This window comes from Sorex fumeus, unplaced genomic scaffold (assembly GCF_029834395.1).
Source record: "Sorex fumeus unplaced genomic scaffold, SorFum_2.1 ptg000024l, whole genome shotgun sequence".
NCBI lineage: Eukaryota > Metazoa > Chordata > Mammalia > Eulipotyphla > Soricidae > Sorex > Sorex fumeus.
Window position 1 is genome coordinate 57,569,521 of NW_026606081.1, and position 22,566 is coordinate 57,592,086.

General features: G+C 43.6%; 1 protein-coding gene across 1 annotated transcript; it reads left to right on the forward strand.

Moving 5' to 3' along the window:
• SEC11A (SEC11 homolog A, signal peptidase complex subunit) lies at positions 1 to 22,111 on the forward strand. Its single transcript, XM_056114076.1, has 6 exons — positions 1 to 175; positions 5,459 to 5,568; positions 11,762 to 11,911; positions 14,976 to 15,095; positions 20,806 to 20,863; positions 21,589 to 22,111. Exons 1-6 carry the CDS (start codon positions 125 to 127, stop codon positions 21,637 to 21,639), a joined length of 540 nt encoding a protein of 179 aa, XP_055970051.1. The 5' UTR covers positions 1 to 124; the 3' UTR covers positions 21,640 to 22,111.
• The last annotated feature ends 455 nt before the right edge of the window (positions 22,112 to 22,566 follow it).

Below are 22,566 nucleotides of genomic sequence, written 5' to 3' on the forward strand. Positions count from 1 at the left end.
CCCGGAAGCGGAAGTGGGGGCGCTGCGGGGTCGGTCCAGCCCGAGCTCGGCAGTGCCCCCGCCGTTCCGGCCGCGCGTCTCCTCACGCCTCGTCGCTGCCGCCCCAGCGCGTCTCCGGCTCGTCATGGTGTCCCTAGACTTTTTGGACGATGTGAGGCGCATGAACAAGCGGCAGGTGCGTTGGGCCGCGCGCCCTCCCCGCGTGCCCGGATGCTCCCCGGCGGCGCTGGGCGGCCCGGCTCCCGCGCCCGAGGGCCTCGGCCGGGCCGGCGCCGGGGTCCCGCCGCCGTCGTGCCGGAGCCGCGGCCCGAGGTCGCCCCTCGGGTCCCCGGATGGAGGCCCCGGCGATGCCGCAGGCGTCGGGACGTGGGACTCGGCCCTGCTTAAGCGCCTCAGACTTGGCCGGCGGCTGCGGCCACCCGCGACGGATTTCGTGTCGGGGCTCAGTCTGCTGGGAAAGCCCCGGCGAGGCTGGTCTGCGGGGCCCCCCCCCCCGACCCCTCCCCCCGCCGCTTGCGCGGTCGCGGCCGGCCCGACCCCCGCAGCCTCCGGGGCGAGACCGTTACTTCTCGCGACTTCGCGCCCCGCCCGGAGCTGGCCTTGGCTCCCGAGGCGCGGGACCTGCGAGTGGTCGAGACGGACCTTCAGTCCCCGGTTCTCCCCCAGCTTGTGCCCTGACCATTAGGCATCCGGCAGGCTTGCCGCTCTCGGTCCTTGGCACGAATTGTGCCCGTTTTGCTCGCCTCGGTGCAAACGTCTTTAGCGCTTGGAAATATTCTAACGAGGATTCTCCCTTCCCCCAATACGCATTTTGCACCAGTGATATTAGCACTTAGGGAAGTGGATGACAAGTTCCCTTTCCTCTGCTGCTTAAGACAGTTTCCTGACCCCTCCCATCAAGACTCCCTTTTTTTTTTGTGGTGTCCAGTGCTGGTGGTGCAGGGCTTTAACCTGGCTCTGTGCTCAGGGATCACTCCTGGCCGGGTGCAGGCATCCTCTGGGGGTGCCGGAGATGGAACCCTGGTCTCCCGCGTGCAGGCCAGCACCCTAGCTGCTGCCCTCTTTCTCTGGCCCTGCCTTTGTCTTCCCTTTAAATGGCACCGGTGTTTGGATGACCCTGCAGGTGCTAACTTGTGTAGCATCATCTTTTTTCTTTTTCTTTTTAACTCCATGGGGTGATTTCTAAGTGTCACAGACGTGTCTTTGAAGAACTCCTTATTTGGCACCTAGCATTGGCCCCCATGCTAGGTACTAAGAGAGTAATAAAGAGATCAGTGAGACAGTGGTTGTCTTCAAGGAGTAGAAGCACCTGGGGACCACTGAGGCAAAGCATTGTTTTGAGGCGGTTCCGGTGTGAACTACTTCATGTATCTGCGAATAATCAGTGAGGTCAGGCATGGTGTGCCCCTTCTGCAGGTGAGGATGAGGTTTAGAGAGAAGCAGGACAGTACAGAGATCAGGAATCTGGGCCCAGGAGGTTTCAAGAAACTCCCAGCACTGGAGCTGGGCAGGTTCTTTAACCTCTTGGTGCTTGCTTTTATTTCACTTGTAACAGTAGGAACTGAACACAAAGTCTGCCTTTTGACCGCACACTGTTATGCGGCCCTGGATTGCAAGAAGATTTGATGAGTTTGTTTCAGTGAAACTCTTAGATTAGGGTCTGGCACATGGTCAGCATTAGCTGGTTTGCTGTTTTGTTGCTGTTACAGAAGGATTTAGTGATTTGTGTAAGAGCAGAAGTAACTGAAGGGGAGGAAGAGTCAGGAGTGGGCAGAGAGATAGTACAATGAGTAGGGCACTTACCTTGCATGTGGCTGACCTGGGTTTGATCCCTGTCGCCCTCTAGGGTCCCATGAGCTCACCAGGAGTGATCCCAGAGTTCACAGCCAGGTGTGGCCCCAAAACAAACTAAATGGTAAATATTAGAATGTCAGGACCTGAGTTTGATCACAGACGTGACCCCAGTATCTGGACAGTTGGATAAAAAATTGACAGGGACTGGAAAGATAGTATAGCTAGTAGGGTGCTTGCCTTTCATGCAGCAAATCTGTGTTCAATTCCTAATGCCCCATATGGTCCTGGAGCCCTGCCAAATATGATACCTGGACATAGAACAGAAGTGATTAAACCCTGTACTTCTGGTGTGACCCAAAAACCAAAAAGAAAAAAAATTGACATTCTCCCTGTGGTCAGAGACTTGTGAACCATTTTAGGTGCTTACTGAACAGAAATGTGACTTAGTGGTGAAGTATATGCTGTTTGTATGTGAGACCCTGGGTTTGATTCCTTGTATCACGGTCCTCCCATTGTTCATCGATTTGCTCGAGCGGGCCCAGTAACGTCTCCTTCGTGAGACTTGTTGTTACTGTGTTTGGCATATCGAATATGTCACGGGGAGCTTGCCAGGCTCTGCCGTGCGGGCGAGATACTCTCGGTAGCTTGCCGGGCTCTCCGAGAGGGGCGGAGGAATCGAACTCGGGTCGACCGTGTTGGCTGCGTGCAAGGCAAACGCCCTACCCGCTGTGCTATCGCTCCAGCCCTGCTTGTGTCACAAAAAAAACAAAAAACATGTAAGTTTTGAAGACCTCATTTAAAGTTTACCTGATTATAGTTTCCCAACATGACTAATTCCAGGCAACGAACATAACTTCATTGAATATGGACTTAGAAAGAAGTGGTAGCTTGCAACTGTCATTCCACTTTACAGATAAATAGAAAATAAGAGGAAGAAAAAGATAATAGTAATATGAAAAATAATTTTATCGCCTTTGTTTTGAATGTTAATTTAATTGTAAAAAAATGGGGCGCTGTTACTAGCCCCCAGCATTGCCTAGGTGTCACTTCCTGTGCTACTTGGAACATGCAATAACAGGGGTCTAACCTAGATCTCCCTCATTCAGAGCTCAACCCTTGAGCACTCTCTCTGGCCCTATAGTTTGAATTTTCATAACACTTAACAACTAGTCTAAACAATTCCTGGTTACCTTCATGTGCAGAAAAAGCATAGTCAGTGTTATGTTTGAATAGTTAGATTATCCAGGGCTGGTGCTCAGGGAATGCTGGGAACCTAACCCAGGCCTCCTGCAAACAAAGCGTGAGCTCTTGCTGAGAAAGTTAAAGCTAATGACGCAGGGATATTTTCTAGGATGGGACTGGATCCTGGGTTTTGAATTCTGGTGAATCTTTTTTTTTTCCTTTTTGGGTCACACCCGGTGATGCTGAGGGATTACTCTTAACTCTGCACTTAGAAATTACTCCTAGCGGTGCTCGGGGGATGCCGGGGAGTGAACCCACGGAGATTGAACCCAGGTTGGCCACACCAAGGCAAACACCCTACCTGCTGTACTATGTACTATCACTCCAGTAAAGCTAATCTTACACAGAATTTGTTTAGTTCTGTTTTAGGCCTCTTCACATTAGTGGACTGAATTCTTTGGATTTTAATTCTCCATATATTTTGCCGCTTATATCTATGTATTGGCCCTGTAGTGAAAATCTTTTATCATCGGCAACATTCAGTATGAATCACTGCGTTTCACTATAGCTTTATTAATATCAGTCTCCAGTGTACCAACAAGTAACACTTTTCATCTGTGGTTATATATTTGAGTATACAGAAATTCTCTCTGTCTCTCTCTCTGTCTCACACACACACACAAACACACACACACAGAGGTTTGTGGTATGTACTCTGTCACCGTGGACATCATACACGTGTGGTTGTTCACACATTAGGCTGTGTTTGCTGAGGACTGACTATGCTGCTCAGTCATACTTTCTTGCTCCTGTGCTTTGTGGGGAGTCAAGCTCCTTTCAGTTGTAGTGCTCTCTGTTTCATGGCGGTTGTGCTCACGAGGGCTAGCAGTAGTACACACACATGCTGCCTGGGCATCGCATACCTGCCTCAGTGTTTGTGCATTTTTGGCTACAGTACTTGATGGCTTCCCACCTTTGGTTGCTCATACACCCCTGGTTGCAGCACCAGTGTTCTACAGAGCAGGACTCCAGGCATCAGACTCAGCCTCATGCTTGCTACTCTGACACTTGAGTTTTTTTTTTTTTTTACCTTTTTGGGTTACTCCTGGCTTTGCACTTAGGAATTACTCCTGGCGGTACTTGGGGGACCATATGGGGTGCTGGGAATCAAATCCAGGTCGGCTTCTTGCAAGGCAAATGCTTGCTGTGCTATCGCTCCACACACTTGAAATTTTTGAATCCTCTGCTCTCCCTTCCCTTCTTTGTAATTGATGTTATTGGGATGACAAGGTTTGCACCCATGCTCCTAACTATGGTGCTCACATAATCAGCTATGAAGCTTCCTGGGGCAACACAACTGGTTGTGGTGCTTGCACAGTAGGGTTTATACACCTTCGGTTGTAGTATCTTATGCATAGCAGTGATGTTTAGGACCCTTACAAACAAAGTTAAGATTACATACCTGGAATATGTAGCAAGAAGTACAGGTCTAAAGGGGGTGAAGAGAGTGCAGTGGTTAAGACCGGCTCTCCAAGAGAACACAAGGGATTGCCCTGCCACAGAGGCAGGGAGGTATGGGGGGGATGGTGGTGGGAGGGATATTTTCCATGGTGGTGGAAAATGGGCACTGGTGGAGGGATGGGTATTTGATCATTGTACAATCAAAACCCAAGCACAAAAAATTGTAAATCTACAACTGTACCTCATGGTGTTTCACTAATAAAAAATATATATATATTAAAAAAAAAAAAAGACCAGCTCTCCAGCCTTCTGAGCTCTCTGGCAAAACTGTCGCAAGAAAATTGGGAGCTGATGGTACAGTAATTTTATTTTCACTTTATAAAAGTTAAAGAGATGAGTTAAAGGTAAAGAAAACAAGATTCTTTTAATGATCTGGAAGTCAGGAGTTACAATTTGAATTAAAGCAGTAGCAATAGAAATAAAGCCAGTTGATATGAGAGAAGTTGGAAAGGTAAAATCTTAACTCAGTCACTGAGTTAAGGACATTGCCAGGAGTAGGAGTGATCCCTGAGCATCCCTAAGTCCAGTCCCAAAGAACCCAGCAATAAAAAAGAAGGGCAGGGTTAAATGTCATTGAAAATTTCATGAATATTAAGGGACAAATACTATAGAAAATGAAGTGATGGAGTTGTTCAGAAGTAGAGGTGTACTACTGTGGGCTGACAGATACAATGGATACAATTGATTCTGAACAGCTTAATTGTGAAACCCAAATAAAATAACTTAAGTGACAGTTTCTGAAAACAAACTATCACATAAACTGGACCTGTAGTCGTAGGAACTGGGAGACAACAGTTCCTTTGGCTGAGAGGAGGCTGTTGGTTTAGTTACTACAGTACTTGAAAGATCTCAGAACTTTAGTTGCCTGCTAGGACTTGAAACTTTCAAATTGATACAGTATTCAGTTGGTTTTCCGGAGTGGGGTAAATATGATTCTGATTTCTTCCTTTTGTTTCTACAGCTCTATTATCAAGTCCTAAATTTTGGAATGATCGTCTCCTCGGCACTAATGATCTGGAAAGGGTTAATGGTGGTAACTGGAAGCGAAAGTCCAATCGTAGTGGTGCTAAGGTAACAATGTTGCATTTTCAGAGCTTGGAATTGCTTGACATTACTGGCAGGAAGTTTTAGTATCATTCCTTTAGAAAACCACTGTTATTCAGAGTTGGGCCTGGAGAAACATTAATTACTAGTTCTCAATTGTGAGAAATTCACACCCTTATTAATGACTTTCCATTCAGACCCCCATAGGCCCATGACCTTAGTGTAAAAAAATTTACTATTAGGGCTTTATTTTGGTTTTTGGACCATACCAAGCAGTGCTCAGAGTCTATTTCTGGCTCTGTGCACAGGTATCACTCCTGGCAGGGCTGTGGAAACTATTTGTGGTTGGAGGGATCAAACCTGAGTTAAATGCCCTACCTGCCTTTCTACCTTTCTATCTCTTTGTTCTAGCTCTGTGCTTTATTTATGTATTTATTTTTGGTATTTGGACCATACTTGGCAGTGTTCAGGACTTACTCCTGACTCTACACTAAGGAATTACTCTTGGTAAGGGACCCATGGGCTGGAGCAGTAGCACAGTAGGTAGGGCGTTTGCCTTGCACGCAGCCAACATGGCCGACCCGAGTTCGATTCCTCTGCCACTCTCGGAGAGCCTGGCAAGCTACTGAGATTGTTTTGCCTGCACGGCAAAGCCTGGCAAGCTACCCGTGACGTATTGGATATACCAAACACAGTAACAACCAGGTCTCACAATTGAGACATGGACTGGGCCCGCTCGAGCAAATCGATGAACATTGGGAGGATAGTGACAGTGACAGGGGACCCATGTGGGATGCTGGTGATCAAACCCAGGTTGCCACATGCAGGGCAAGTGCTCTGCTCACTGTACTAGCTCTCTGTCCCCATGAACTTTATTATTGATACATCTCTTTAGAGATTGCTTCAAGGGCTTATTTTCTTGAAATTCTTTTTAAACTCTTCATTTTGATATTGTTGGCAGTTTATTACATATCATCTCCACAAATTAAATTTTTCTGCAACACATACTCAGTGTCAGTACAGAAGCATCTCTAATTAGTTCCATGTTTGCTGCTGACCTTTAAATACCATTTCTGAACGAGACTTCAGGAATTGCAAAGTTATCAATGCCGTTCCCTAAAGTGACAAAAGTACTCATTTTTTCCCACTGTATTTACTTCCTTCACTTTGTACTCATACTTTTAATGGCTAAAAAAAATTTTTTTTGAGAATTATCTCAGTTACTTAATCAAATCATTATAGTTCTGTCCTATTTTTGGAGTTACTTGTGCAGACTGTCTCATATCCTTTTGGTGGATAATAGAGTATAAATATCAAATAAAGCTATTAACATTTTCTTGTAATTCTTCCTGAGGTGAATCAAGCGAGGATTACTGCTAGCCCAGCTGGTGGATAGAGACTCTGGCCTTCATGGTCTTAGTTAAATTTCACCTCATTCCTTAGTTTTTCTCTTACTCAGAACTGGTATTTTGTCTTCGTTAATAATTAAATGCGGGGGCTGGAGTAATAGTGCAGCGGCTAGGGCGTTTGCCTTGCACGCGGCCAACCCGGGTTCGATTCCCAGCATCCCAAATGGTCCCTCGAGCACCGCCAGGAGTAATTCTTGAGTGCAGAGCCAGGAGTAACCCCTGTGCATCGCTGGGTATGACCCAAAAAGTGAAAAAACAAAAACAAAAACAAAAAAATAAATGCAGCTGCAATTTTAGAGACTCAAAGAAATGTATGGTTTTAATGTTAAGCATTTTATATGCTACTCTAGAAATATAGAAACTTGGTCCTCTACCTCTTTTGTTAACTACAACCTCAGGCAACTCACTGATACCCTAAATTTTAGTTTCCTCAAATATAAAATGAAGACTTAATTAACCCCCAGTGATGGTAGAAGATCCACTAAAGTGCTAGAATTTTGTGGCCCTAAGACCCAGGTGGCCTTGAATTCTTTGGAGAGCTGTAGTTGTAGTTGTGAAGTGTACAGTACTGCCAGAAGGGGAAGCCACACTGATTGGCTTTGTGGCGGAGAGGGTGTGCAGAGAGAAGCAGGGTGATGTTTAAAGATAAACTAATGACCTTTTAGGTGGGGTGTTGAAATAGATGGATTAGAACACAGACCTGCTGGATACGTCAGTGACCCTGAAAAGAGCCTGCTCTTGATACAGCTGGGAGATGTTTGTTGTTCTGCTTTGTTCTTGGACCACCTTCAGTAGTGCTGCTTGGTCTTAGGCGGGAGCTCAGGCTCCTGCATGCGAAACCTGTGCTCTATCCCTTTAAGCTATCTCCTGGCCCTACAGTTTGGAATACTAGTGGGGACTTGCTGGAGAGATAATGCAGCGCGTAAGGCATTTGACTTGCAACTGGTTTCAATCCCTGCTACCCCAAAATAACCCCTTGGGCCTGTCAGGAGAAAGCCCAAAGCACTCTCAGGTGCAGCTCTAAAGCAAACAGACCAAAAAAGAGGAATATTATCATCTGTATCTGAATTCTTTTTTTTGGTTTTGTTTTGTTAGGGGGTTGAGCATCCTCCACCCAGATCCTCCAAATTCCAGTAGGCGGGGGTCACACCCACCACCTGGCCCCCTGGTGCCGTGTAATCCGATCAGCGGCCAAGACTCAGAGACTATAATATCCAGCTCCCGGACATCTTATCAGGACATCTTTTTATGACATCTTATTATCTCATTCCTACTTTGGACAAACTTGCAGGCTATGAATGTAGCCTGCCCACAGGGCAGAGTCTGGCAAACTCCCCGTGGCGTACCCAACATGCCAAATACCAGTAACAATGATGGGTCTCATTCTCCTAAAGAGCCTTGAATATAATCTCAGGGCTAGGATGAAAGAGACGTTACTGGGGCCTGCTCGAGGCAATCGATGAATAACAGGATGATGAATGATGAATGAATGAAATGATTTTGTTAGGGATTTCCTCCCAATTGGTCCTCAGGGGTCCTGGAGGCTAGTCCTGATAATACTCGGCCAACCAGGCTAGGTGGTTCAGTTCTAGGACACAGGAATATGGCGCTGTTCCGTACCATAAAGACCACACTCAGTGACACTCAGGGGCCTCCAGGGTTGTACCCGGGGTTACTCTAGTGTTGGTATGGTACCTGGCACTAATGAGGGTCTCATGCGTATAGAACCTGCCCTGGACCCCTGAATTCTTTCCCCACTGAAAACCCCTCCCTAGTACTGGTTGGATTAAACCCAGGACTTCACACACAGAAGGCAGGTGGGCCATATCCTGCCTAGATCTGATTTCTTTCCAAAAAAAAAAATTCTTCTTTTTTTCCTATCATCTTTTTTTGTGTGTGTGTGTCACACCCGGCGATGCACAGGGGTTACTCCTGGCTCATACACTCAGGAATTACTCCTAGCAGTGTTGGGGGACCATATGGAATACTGGGAATCGAACCTGGGTCGGCCGGGTGCAAGGCAAACGCCCTACCTTCTGTGCTCCAGCCCCTGTATACTTTTTTTTTCCCTTTTGGGTCACACCCGGTGATGCAGAGGGTTACTCCTGACTCATGAACTCAGGAATTACTCCTGGCGGTGCTCAGGGGACCAGATGGGATGTTGGGAATCGAACCCAGGTCGGCCGCGTGCAAGGCAAATGCCCTACCCTCTGTGCTCCAGCCCTGTATACCTTATTTTAAAAACTAATTTTTTCCCTTTCCATTCTGTATTCATGTTTTTTTTAAATTAAATCATCATGAGATATAGTTACAAAGCTTTCATGATAGTTTTAGTCATCCAGTGATCAAACACCTATTCTTACACCAGTGTCCACCACCAGTGTCCCCAGTATACCGCCCGCCACCCCCCACCTTACTCCACACCCTGCCTCTATGGCAGGCACTTTCCTACTCTCTCTCTACTATGGGGCATTATGGTCTGCAATACAGATACTGAGAGGCCATCATGTTTGATTCTTTGTCTACTTTCAGCACACATCTCCCATCCCGGGTGATCCTACCAACCATCGTTGACTTAGTGGTCCTTTTTCTTCCCCAGCTGCCTTCTCCCCAGCTCATATGATAGGCTTTTAACCATGGAACAATCCTCCTGGCCCTTATCTGTACTGTCCTTGGGTCTTAGTCTCATACTATGTTATTTTATGTTCCACAAATGGTACAGTCATTCTGTCTGTCCCTCTCCTACTGACTTATTTCACTTAGCATGATACTCTCCATGTTCATCCACTTATAAGCGGATTTCATGACTTAATTTTTTTCTAACAGCTTCATAGTATTCCATTCTGTAGATATACCATAGTTTCTTTAACCAGTTTGTTCTCAGGCACTCAGGTTGTTTCCAGATTGGCTGTGTGAGCAGTATTCAATGAACATACAAGTGCAGATATCATTGTACTCTGTTTTTTGGCACCCCCGGGATATATTCCCAGAAGTGGTATTGCTGGGTCAAATGGAAGCTCAATTTCTAGTTTTTTTTGAGGAATGCCCATATTGTTTTCCAAAAAGGCTGGACTAGTTGGCATTCCCACCAACAATGAATGAGAGTCCCTTTCTCCCCGCATCTGCACCAGCACTGGTTGTTCTTGTTCTTTTTTGATATGTGCCTGTCTCTGTGGGGTAAAAATGATATTTTATTGTTGTTTTGATTTGTATCTTCCTGATGATTAGTAATATAGAGCATTTTTTTCATGTGCCTTTTGGCCATATGTATTTCTTTTTTGAGGAAGTTTTGGTTCATTTCTTCTCCCCAGTTTTTGATGGAGTTGGAGGTCTTTTTCTTGTAAAGTTCTACCAGTGTCTTTTGTATCCTTATTTGATGGGTAGTGGGTAAATAATTTTTCCCATTCTGTGGGCTCTCTCTGTATATTGGTCACTATTTCTTTTGATGTTCTTTTTTTGTGTGTGTGAATTTGACCCAGGGTATCACACATGATAGAACCCAGGGTATCACACATGGCACTTGCCTTGCTGATGGCTGGCGCAGGTTCAATCCCCAGCACTGCATATGATCCCCCAAGCCTGCCAAAAGTGATCCCCAAACCAAAAAGTTTTGTACTAGGACCAGAGAGATGGCTTGAGGACAAGAATACATGATTTGCATGTTGGGATCTTGGTTAGATCTCCAGAACTGAACTGAACTGAATTATGTCCTGCACCACCAGGAGTGGCCTCCAAGCACTGCTGGGTGCATCCCCACCTCATCCAAAAAAAAAATTAAAAGTACTGAAAATGTATATTCCTAGAAGTTCCCAAATTGTGCTCTACTGTGGAATCCTCTGGGGTCCTCACTGACAGCCTGCTTCCTCAGCCTCTCTGATTTAAGTGATCTGAGCATGGGGATATTTTTTAAGGACCCCAGTAGTTCTAGTATGGAGCAAAGTTTGGCAACTATTATATTTTTTTGTGTAACAGAATCAACATCTTCAAGTTGAATTGTTTGAGCTTTGTCATTCCTATATTGGGTTTTGTTCTTTTGTCTATTTACTAAAGCTGCTATTGACAATTGGAGCTGGAGTTTCTGAAAATGGTTTGAATAGCCACTTCTTTGTAGAAATAAAGGTTCATTTATTAATACAAGTGAATAGGACCTTTAAAGAACTTGGTAAAGGTTAAAATGGGGAAAGATGAGAAAACTGTCCTCCCTATTCACCATGGAATTGAATTATTTCCTCATTTCCAAAAGTGTTAAGCAGAAATCTCTGCTCCTTTTTTTTTTGAAATGTTTTTCTTTTAAAAAAATAGATAGCACCAGCATTATCTCCAGAGCTGACTATTGGTGAGCCGTTTTTCCTCTGAATGCCTGAAACTGTAAAGGTCATCTCGGTCTGTATCTTTATAAATGGCAGAAGAAGATGATCCCGTTCTCATTTGAATTTGAATATGTTTTGCATTTTCAGATGAAATGAGAATAAGGGCAGTGATTTTAAAGTTCATGCTTTTATATTCTGTCACTTGAAATTTTAAAAGGTTAAGGAATTAGTAACATTGCCCTTTTCAAGATTTATGCTCCTTTGAATGCTTGAAATGGAACTAGTTAGTGAAGGCTAATAACTGAAGTGACCTTTTTAGTATAACTGGGAGTCTGACAAAGCTTGTTTTGGCAACAATATGTACAGTCATTTGTGTTGATAGATTTATCATGGCATTTTGTATATTCCAGAGGTGGTACTTTTGATTGTTAAATCTCAAAGTTGAAAGGAAATTTAATCTCGGGCTTTTTCTCTGCTGTTATTTTCTTCTCTCCCTCATAGTGGCAGCATGGAACCTGCATTTCATAGAGGAGATCTTCTTTTTCTTACAAATCGAGTGGAAGATCCCATACGAGTGGGAGAAATTGTTGTTTTTAGGATAGAAGGAAGAGAGATTCCTATAGTTCACCGAGTCTTGAAGATTCATGAAAAGTATGTGCAAGTTTTATCTCTTTGAAATATCTTTCTGTCTTAATATTAGAAGCATTGAAATTTGTTAGTCTGAAGATTTAGAAAGAATAAGAGCTTCCACTTTTTTTTTAAAGAGTAAAATGTACTAGAATCTATTAAAAGTAGAATTACATGGGGCTGGAGCGGTAATACAGTGGGGAGGGCATTTGCCTCGCAGGTGGTTGACCTGGGTTCGATCCCCGGCATCCCATAAGGTCCCCTGAGCATTGCTGGGAATAATTCCTGAGTGTGGAGTCAGGAGTAACCCCTGAGTATTGCCAAGTATAACCCAAAAAGCCAAAAAAAAAAAGTAGAATTACAGAACTAGAGAGATAGTGGGGGGTTTAGGAGGGAGAGATAGTGCGGAGTTATCATCCATTCATCAGGGCCTGAGCAGTCTCCTCTCATGAGCCAGCTGCTTAATGCACCACCACGTTCATTTCACAGAGAGCTTTTATTTATTTAATTTTTGGTTAGGGCTGTGTCCCGTGGTGTTCAGGGCTTACTCCTGGCTCTATACTCAGGAATCACCCCTAGTGGGTTTGTGGGGCCCTGTGGAGTGCTTGGGGTCGAACCAGGGTCAGCCGTGTCCAAGGCAAGCACCCTCTCCTCTATACTATTGCCCCAGCCACAAAGAGCTTTTGAATGCTAGTTACAGACTACTTTGCTTCTGGGTGGGAATGTTTTTCTTTTTTCTTTTTCTTCTTTTTTATGTAGGAGTACTGCTATTTATTCAGCCACTGATTAGCTGATTGAATTAGGCATGAACTCCACGAATATTTTTCATTTAACATATACAGTGTTTGCTAACATACACAGTAATTGGTGTAATTGGTATAACCCATTCCTGTTCAAGCAATCTGATCAGGCTGCTCACTTGTTCTGTTCTTGTCATAATATTGTGATTTGCAACTTACTCATCCTTGCACAGCTCTTAGAATGGGTCACTCAGAGATCTTGCTTCTGATTTTTCCGCTTCTTTATTTAAAGTAATATACATTCACTATTCAAAAATCCATTTGGGTAGCCATATTTAAGGACTATCTTAGTACTCTTAAACCAAATGATTATGATGAGTAGCTATGCCAGTCTCTCTGTTCCCCAAAGAGAAAATTGGAAACTTCTGAACGTTAATCTGCTACCTAAACAGGCCTCCTACGTGCATGCGCTTAAGCCTGTTGAGCAGTTTCTTTCCGTTTTTCTTTTGGTTTTGGTTCTGGGGCCATACCTGATGGTGCTCAGAGCTTATTCCCAGCACTGCACCGAGGGATCACTCCGACAGTGCTTGAACGACTTGGGGGATGGAGTGCAGGGGATGGAGCCCTACCCACTATACTATCACTTTGGCCCCTGAGCTATTTCTTCAGTCCATGACTTTTTAATTCTCTCCCCCCCCCCTCCTTTTTGGGCCACACCTAGTGATACTTAGGAATTACTCCTGGTTCTGTGCTCAGGATTAACTCATGGCAGTGCATGGGGTACCATATGGGATAATATGGATTGAACCTGGGTCAGCCTTATGCAGGGCAAGCACCCTACCCACTATACTGTTGCACCAGCCTAGACTTCTTAATTCTTTTAGAAATTTACTTTGGAATTATGCACATTTATTCAGTATAGGTAATGATTTTCAAGTTTTCAAATTAGATTTGTACTCCTTGCTAGCAACAGAGAGTAGAGCCAGCTTTTCCCTGAATTTATTTGAGACAATCAAATTAAACCCAGGTTTGTTCTTGGTTGAGCAGATGTTCTTCATTTTTGTGTAACATTTTATGATTCAGAGAGTTCTATAGGATTTTGTTTTGAAACAGTTCATTTTGTTTCAGGAAAGGATCTTTGAGAAATGGTGTGTTTCAGTTACAGCTTCCTTACATTTCAAATAATTCCAAAGAATTCTGAATTGTTTGCATGCTTTTAGCTGAACCATCCCTGCCGCCTCCCCCCCCAAAAAAAAACAAACAGCCTTTTTGCTTTCTTACTGAATTTTGCTTGTTATTCCTTTTTCCTATGAATCTTCTCATGCCCCTGCCTTTCCTGGGAGTTTTCTGCTTCCCAGTTCTCCACTGGCTGGTATTTTGGTTTTGCTCCCATGTAATCTTGTAATCTTGCATTCTTGGTGGGACTGACTCACCCCTGCTGTTCCTTCACTCTCCCAGTCCCCAGCTCTCCCCTCTCCACACCTGTCTGCTTTTACCCTCCAGGAGTTTATAGCCATTCTTTTATCTCCTGACTTGTTGCCTCCCAGTTCTTTTTCTCTGTATTTATTTGCATTTTTTTCTAATTGGAATTTCATTCTTAATTAACTGTTTTTCGTGTTTCCAGCACCTCCCAATTTAGTTTATCTGCAGATGTAGCGTGAGGTGAGACAGTTTCTGATTGAAGCACATATTAGAAGTCTGAAGCTGATTTGTTCTTTCTAGTGTAGTGGTTAACCCAGATTCACTTGAATTAATGTTATATCTTTATCAAGTGTAAAATATACTTTGCTTTCAATTAAAATTACTAGAAAGCTAATGTCTAGAAAATTAGTAGTTTGTATATCTTCTAAAACATTATACTGTACATGCTGCTTTATAATCTTCATTTAATAAACTTTATATGATCTTCTAATTAGAAACTCAACCATATTATCTTAAAGGCTTGGGTAGTACTTCCATTACTGAGTGTAGAATTTTTAGCATGTTTTGAGTATTTTCCTATTATAAACAGCATAACTCTGAACAAATTTTAATGAAAGAATTTCTTTGGGGGCTGGAGCGATAGCACAGCGGGTAGGGAGTTTACCTTGCACATGGCCGACCTGGGTTTGAGTCCCAGCATCCCATATGGTCCCCTGAGCACTGCCAGGAGTAGTTTCTGAGTGAAGAGCCAGGAGTAACCCCTGTGCATTGCCAGGTGTGATCCAAAAAGAAAAAAAAAAAGAATGTCTTTGGTAATTGGAATGGTGATGGACCACAACAGGGATTTTTCAGTAACAAGAATAAATTTTGTGCTTTCAGCTGCCTTGAAGGTATTGGATGACTTGAGTTTTCCTTATTCTCTTAAGGCAAAATGGACATATCAAGTTTTTGACCAAAGGAGATAACAATGCGGTTGATGACCGAGGCCTCTATAAACAAGGACAACATTGGCTAGAGAAGAAAGATGTTGTGGGGAGAGCCAGGGGGTAAGTCTGGAAGGAAGTCACACTTAGTGACTGTCTCAGGTCTCAGTCTCACCTGAAGTGTGACTCCAGAGTTGTATTGTCTGACCATGATTGAATTGTTCAGTGCTGTTTCTACTGAATTGTCTTTGTTTCCTTGGGGAATAGTCTCTTCTTAAAATGCACCTCAATTCAAATGTCCTGTCACGGAGGGGCAGGATTGGGGTACAGTGGGAGAATAGAGTATTGGTGTTAAAATGACGAAGTGGAGTAGCAATTTTTTTTTTTTTTGGAGTAGCAATTTTTAAAATTCACTTATTCATTCAAGGATGTACTTTAATACTATGCTAGTTTCTGGGTTCCAGAACAGTATTAATCCTGATTCATGAAACTTATTAACATTTCTTAAGTAATTTACTGAATCTGCAACTTAAAGTGTTCATCTTAATTAATTTTACCATGTTAATTTTATTCCATACTATTGTATTTCTAGACTTGAATTTATTGAGGTCAAATGGAACTTAAAGTCATATAAAGCCTGTTTATTTCAGATTTTATCAGGAGAGCAGATGAGTGGAGGACAGGAATTGTGAGTGATCGGTATGAGAAAGTATGGGACTATAATTACTTTCTTGTTATTAATAGTATTAACAATAACTCACATTTATTAGGGCTTACTGTTCGCCAGAGACTCATTCTAAGTGCTTTACAAATATTACCTCATTTTAACCTTAGAACAACCCTAATATTTCCATTCTATAGATGAGGAAACACAGGTTGCTTATCTGAGTTCTCTCTGCTGATAACAATGATACATAATAAACTTGGTGATTTGGAAGCTCTCTTTAACTATCACCAGAATCACTGACTGTCTCTTCTGATGCGGTTACTGCTGGCTGTCACTGTTTACATGCCACAGGACACTCAGATGCTTTCGGGACATTCACTCTGCCTGGACATCCACTCTCTGCTGTACTCTGGATGCATGATGGTTCTTCTCAACAACAGGTCGCCCCATGCTAAAGGACTCTTCCCATAGAGAAGTCAGTATAAGTTAATAAGAGGAAAATACTCCAGTTAGAGCATGAGCAGTAGATGTTTTAGGACCAGAAAGATGAAATCAGAACAGCATCCAGTGTGGTTTTTGTCTTGCAGAATTTTTGTATATGCCTCCAGTTCAAAAGAATTTCCCTACAGTGGAACTAACATACTTTTCTGTTCTTAGTTAGTTCATCGATGCCCCTGAGGAATCTCAGTTCCCATATATGTCCAGTATTGACACTTATGTACATATACACACCCATAAGCACATTTTATGTATGGAGAAGAGATTGGCCACACTGTTTTTTTCTTTTCTTTTTGCTCTTTGGGTCACACCCGGTGATGCTTAGGGGTTACTCCTGGCTCTGCACTCAGGAATTACTCCTGGCAGTGCTCGAGGGACCATAATAGGATGCCGGGGATCAAACCCAGGTTGGCCGCATGCAAGGCAAACGCTCTATCTGCTGTGGTATTGCTCTAGCCCCTGCTTTTTTCTTCATTCTCCAAAGTCATTGGTATCTTTACAAATGGATAAACTCTTCTCTGTATCATCATGGAAGATTTGTGCTAACTCACTGCATGGTGAGACCTTTGCTCAAGTGACTGTCCAAGTTAGGTTGCCTGTATGTTTTCTGTTTTATTTTACTTATTTATTTTTGTTTTATTGGGTCACACCCAGCGATGCTCAGGGGTTGCTCCTGGCTCATGCACCAGGAATTACTCCTGGCGGTACTCGGGGGACCATAGGGGATGCTGAGAATCGAACCAGGTTGGCCACAAGGCAAATGCCCTACCTGGTGTGGTATCACTCCAGCCCCTCTGTCTTGTTTTTTAATTGTGACAAATGTTCCAGTGAGCATATTTGCTGCTTACACCTCAGTGTCTCTGCCCAGTCATTTCTTCATAGTAAATTCTCTAAGGTGGAATTTCTGAGTGAAAGAAATGCACCCAGCCTCTTGAACCACCTCTCTGGTCCCTGAATCTCAACATTTGTGTTCTTTCACAGCTCTAGGGGCTCATTCTGACCCCCTGGTTTGGGTAAGAAAAGAAAAGAAGCATCGTCTTGGGGCCCTGGAGAAAGCTCAAGGAGTAGAGTACAGGCTGCCCATGGTTTGATTCCTGGAATTTGATTCCTGGAATTATGTGTGCCCCTAGCACTCTAGGAGTAGCCTGGAGTGGCCCCTATAGACCGAAGAACTGCTGGGTATAGCCTCTTTTTTTTTTATTTTTATTTTTTAATTTAATTTTTATAAAGTAGTTCACAATATTTCATTATATAGCGTCTTTAAAACAAAAAGAATCTAGGCCGGAGCAATAGTACAGTAGGGAGGGTGTTTGCCTTGCATTCAGCTGATCTGGGTTCAATCCCCGGCACCTCGTATGGTCCTCTGGGTGCCGCCAGAAGTGATCCTTGAGTAAGGAGTAAGTGGCAGGAGTAAGCCCTGAGCACTTCTGGAGTGGTTCAAAAACAAACCAAAAAATCCAATGAAGGGTTAAAGGACTCATGCTTTCACTCAAATAGCTTATTTTTTGAAAGAGAAATTTTAATCTAAAATTACATATGTTATTTCTCAAATCCCAACATTAAAGTCATATTATTCAAGAGTAATAGCCTACCAATAAAATAGCTTTCCATGAAATATAAAATTTTGAGACACGAACCGCAAGAACACAGATGCTTGACTGTACAAACTCACTTTCCATTGATTACCTGACTCATAATGGGGATATATCTTTTCCTTCTGTAGAAATTGTGTTTATCAAACACTAAACCAATATTTCAGAGGCAAATTGTTCCCAAATCTTGAAAACAGGTTTTTCTCCAAAACCAGTTGTGATTATCAAATAATATTTTTATACATTGTACAAATGATTTTGTTTTGTGTTTTGGCAGCCCCATGCTAAAATGTTTTATACTGAAAATCTAAGACTTGAAGAAAAACAAGTATGATTCATATTATCTTGGGATCTAAAACTTACTAATGTATTTAGTGAGAAAAGGTCTGGGCCACACCCAGCTGTGCTCAGGCTTTCTTCTGGCTCTGCGCTCAAGGATCACCCCTGGCAGGGTTTGGGGGGAGATTAGTGTGGTGCCAGGAATAGAAGCTAGGTCAGCTGCTCACCTTACTCTGTACTATTTCTGCAGCCTTAACATTTACCATTTTAGGGGCTGGAGTGATAGCACAGTGGGTAGGACATTTGCCTTGCACACGGCCCGACCCAGGTTTGATTCCCAGCATCCCATATGGTCCCCCAAGCATGGCCAGGAGTAATTCCTGAGTGCATGAACCAGGAGTAACCCCTGTGCATTGCTGGGTGTGACCTAAAAAGCAAAAATAAAAAAATTATCATTTTTAATGGGTCATTTACAAGTCCGTGGGCTTTACTATTCATAGTGCTGTGCAACCATTGCCACTGTTTTAATTCCAGAATATTCCCATACTCCATTGAGAAAGCACCATACACATTGTCATCATTCCCTAGCCCCTGTCCCTGCAGCCACTGTTTGTATGGGGTTTTGACATTTTATTCAAACAGAATCATATACTATGTGGTATTTCATTGTCTGCCTTTCACCTAGCTTACTGTCTTCAACATTCATGTTGGGTGTCCAAAAAAAAAAAAAAACAGTGTAGGGTATAAAACAAACAGTGAAGCAAATAAGCCTTTAATAAGGGTGATTCTTTGTCAAGTCAGGAAGCTGAAACACATGACTCCATCAGTCAAGAAAGACCAGAGAGCAATAGAAGAAAAGGATGAAAGGCTGGCAGAAGATGAGGGATAGAAGAGTCCTAAGAGTTTGGAGAGACAGTATAAATGAGAGGAGGATTTGAGTGCTGCATCATATACTAGGCTTCAAGCATGTTCTTTTTAGGGACCAGACATTTGCCAATACTGATTCCATCCCTGAACCTCTGCTTATTTGGCTGAGAATTACCAGGAGGGATCCTGGAATTCCTGAGCACAGCTTGGAAGGCCCCTCTCAGCATGCCAAAAAAAAGTACTTGCCTCAGAATACTTTATTCAGCAGGGACCTGAGACATGGTATAGTGGGTAGGGTACCTGCCTTACATGTGGCCGACCGGGTTTGATTCCTGGTACCACATCTAGTAGATCATGTGTGTGGCCCAGAAAATAAAGAAAGAAAAAGGAATGCCTGCTTTTACAAATGTGGGGATGAAGAGAGAAAAGATCTGGGTAGGGGGCTGGATCAGTAGTATAGCGGGCAGGGCATTCGCTTTGCACACAGCCCACCCAGGTCTGATTCCATGCATTCCGTATGGTCTCCTGAGCACTGCCAGGAGTAATTCCTGAGTACAGGGTCAGGAGTAACCCGAGCATTGCCGGGTATAACACAAAAAGCAAAAAAAAAAAAAAGGATCTGGGTAATGGGGTAATGCTGCCAGAAGGGAATGGGATACATTAATGAGGACAGGAGACAGGAAGCAAGAAGAGGTTTTTTGTCTATGTTTTGGGGGCTACACCCAGTGGTATTCGGGGCTTACTTCTGGCTCTGCATTTAGGGATCATTCCTGGTGGCTCTGGGCGACCATATGGGGCATCAGGAATTGAACCCGGATCATCTGCGTACAAGGCAAGCACCTGCCAGTAGTATTATCTGTCTGGCCCCAAGAGTTTCTAAAAAGTAAAGTGTGGCAAAGACAAAAATGTTTTTTTGAGTTTGTCTCAGGTTCCAGTACCGAAGGTGTTATGTGGGAGCTAATTTTTGTTTGGGCACCTCCGGTGATGCCAAGATTGTGAATGCCCTGAATAGAAGTATCTGAGGATGCACAGGTGCCTCTACGTCAGCCCAGCATGCCTTGTCCAGCACAGCCTGCGCCCGAGCCCTTGGACTAGCTCCCCTTGTTATACCCACGAGCCAGCTCGGATTCAGTCTGTTAGTTGCAAACCTCTCTGTGCTAGAAACTTTGTGCTCACTGTCAAGAAGTTTCTGTGGGCCCAGACTGGCATCGAAAATTACACGTTTCTTTCTGGTTTAAGGTGACAGACTTAAGGGTCAAAAGGAAAAAACGAACTAGTGCTGGGAAAATAAAGATACATGAAAAAAGAGCCATGGTAGTGCCTAGAAGCCGAGGAGTTTCTCGAGCACATAACCGTTCAGCGAGATGCTGTGGGATGTATTGGCTAGCTGCATGTGGCGATCAAAACTGTTCTAGAAAAAGTTCTGGGACTAAGTGAGCCAAATTGCAGGTGGTTAAAAATGAAAGTGATGAAATCTGAAGTAGTGTACTCGCACCCTCACGCTCACTTTTGGAACACTGAACAGGAAGTGCTCATATAATATTTGGGCTGTTCGCTTAGTCTCCCTGACTAGATTGACTAGATTGTGGTTCTGTGTTTAGGTCCCTAAAGGGTTGACAACAAGCCCAGTACCTACTGCTCAGTCCACATTTGCGCTAGAGTCACCAAATAAAGTCTCTAAGATGTCAAACCTGATCCTGGTTCTACCACACAGAATTGTCTCTGTACCTTCGCTGTAGACATGTTTCCTCATCTATAAAATGGTGATATTCCTAACTTCTCTACCACATGGGCTTTTGAAAGGATCTAATAGGACAGTATGTACAAATGGAGCTTATACGTTCGTATTCTATGGACAATGTTGAGAATGTCCCAGTAAGTACTACTTTAGGAATTTCTGTATTGATCGTCTGTTTGTTTGTTTGTTTAGATTTGTTCCTTATATTGGAATTGTGACTATCCTCATGAATGACTATCCTAAATTTAAGGTAAGATCTTGCACTCCGTGTTTGTCTAACAGTGTGATCTCTAGGGCCAGAGAAATAGTACTGGGGTTAAGGTGTGTGCCTTATGTGGCTGACTCCGAGCTTGAACCCCAGCCAGCACTACTTGGTTCCCAGAGCACTTCCTGGAGCACCCAGGTAATCCCCAGCACTACGGGGCCTGAGCAGCTGCATATCCCTGGGCCCTTGCGTTGAACTGCAAGGACCGTTTGATCTATAGTCGGCTAGGAATCTTTAGGGAAGGTGCCTCTAGGCTTCCTGGGCACTGCTTGAGTTAAACAGTAATTTATTTATTTATTTATTTTTTGGTTTGGTTTTGGGCCATACCCAGCAATGCTCAGGAATTACTCCTGGTGGTGCTTGGGAATCCCTGAGGGATGCTGTGGACGCCCTACCCACAGTACTATTTCTCTGGCCCCAAATTGAATAGAAATTTATCAGGTTACAAAGACCCGTTTATTAATTAACTCTTGTGAACCTTTTTAAATTTGTTTTTGGTTGGGGGCGGCACCTGGAGGTGCTCAGGGCTTACTTTTGACTCTGCGCTCAGGGATCGCTCTTAGCAGCACTTGGGAGACCATATGTGGTGCTAGGGATCAAACCTGGGTTGGCCGCATGCAAGGGAAACGCCCTCCCCACTGTACTATAGCTCTGGCCCTGATTTGTGAACTTTTCAAAGCGCTGATTGTGGTTCTGTGTTTATTTTCTAGTATGCTGTACTCTTTTTGCTGGGTTTATTTGTGCTGGTCCATCGTGAGTAAGGACTCTCCCTTGCTGCTCCTGGAAGATGCCGTACTTTTTGTTACTGAATGTTTGGAGTAGATACTGGTCTGTGATTGGTGGAATGAAGAACACACACGTTGGCGCGTCTCAGTAGCACTGGTTTGCATTAGTTTGTGTTGCCACACCAAAAAACGTGTGGACAAGTGTATGCACTTCGGTGTGCCCTCAAGGGGACTTTCAATCACAGGATTTCATATGTTGTCATTGTCACACTTTCACATTTTTGTACATCAATGAATTTTTTATATTAAAAGGTTGAGCCAAAGCCCCCAGTGTTTGTATTTTGAAGCCAGGCTTCATTTCTAAAGTGCCTACAGAGTTCTGTAAATGCAAATGCAGCTCTGCATGCATTGGAAACCGTCGTTCCTCCTGCTGATGGGAATGGCATATGCTAAGGTGGTCCAAGTTTTAACTTTTCACAGTTTTAAATAAAAGACTTTGCATATCGAACCCCTCAGCCCTGACTGGTGTTTGGCGGGAAAACTTCTGATGTTAGCCTTCTTGTTCTGGTTCTTTGCATCCCTCAGGGGATAAATAGGCTTTGATGAGAACAATCCTTTAGCTAAGAAAGTTGCCTAACACTAATTGCTTTTTTATTTGTATTTTTGTTTTTGTGAAGCATAAGGAGCCGTGGACATTCTGAGGAAATCTTAGTCATAAAATTGATTCTTCAGTCAGGCATGACTTCGATGTGGATAAAACCAGCTCATGTTGCTGTGAAGTTCAGAAAGATCTCACTTTGCAGTAAAGATTTATAACCTTTCCAACACCTGAGATATTCTCAGCCTGTCTTCCCTGTGGCATTCTTTGCTAGCCTGAGATGGAGGAGGAAGGCGCTGGGGGACCTGCTTGGCTTCTTGCTTTCTCTGATCATGTCTTGGCCTGAGCCAGTTCTGAGTGCCTGG

Bases quoted from the DNA above. Each gene is read 5' to 3' on its own strand.
- SEC11A (XM_056114076.1), top strand. From the start codon at position 125: ATGGTGTCCCTAGACTTTTTGGACGATGTGAGGCGCATGAACAAGCGG. The intron at 15,096-20,805 runs GTAAGTCTGGAA...TTGTTTGTTTAG, and splicing joins GTTGTGGGGAGAGCCAGGGG to ATTTGTTCCTTATATTGGAA. The intron at 20,864-21,588 runs GTAAGATCTTGC...TTTATTTTCTAG, and splicing joins ATGACTATCCTAAATTTAAG to TATGCTGTACTCTTTTTGCT.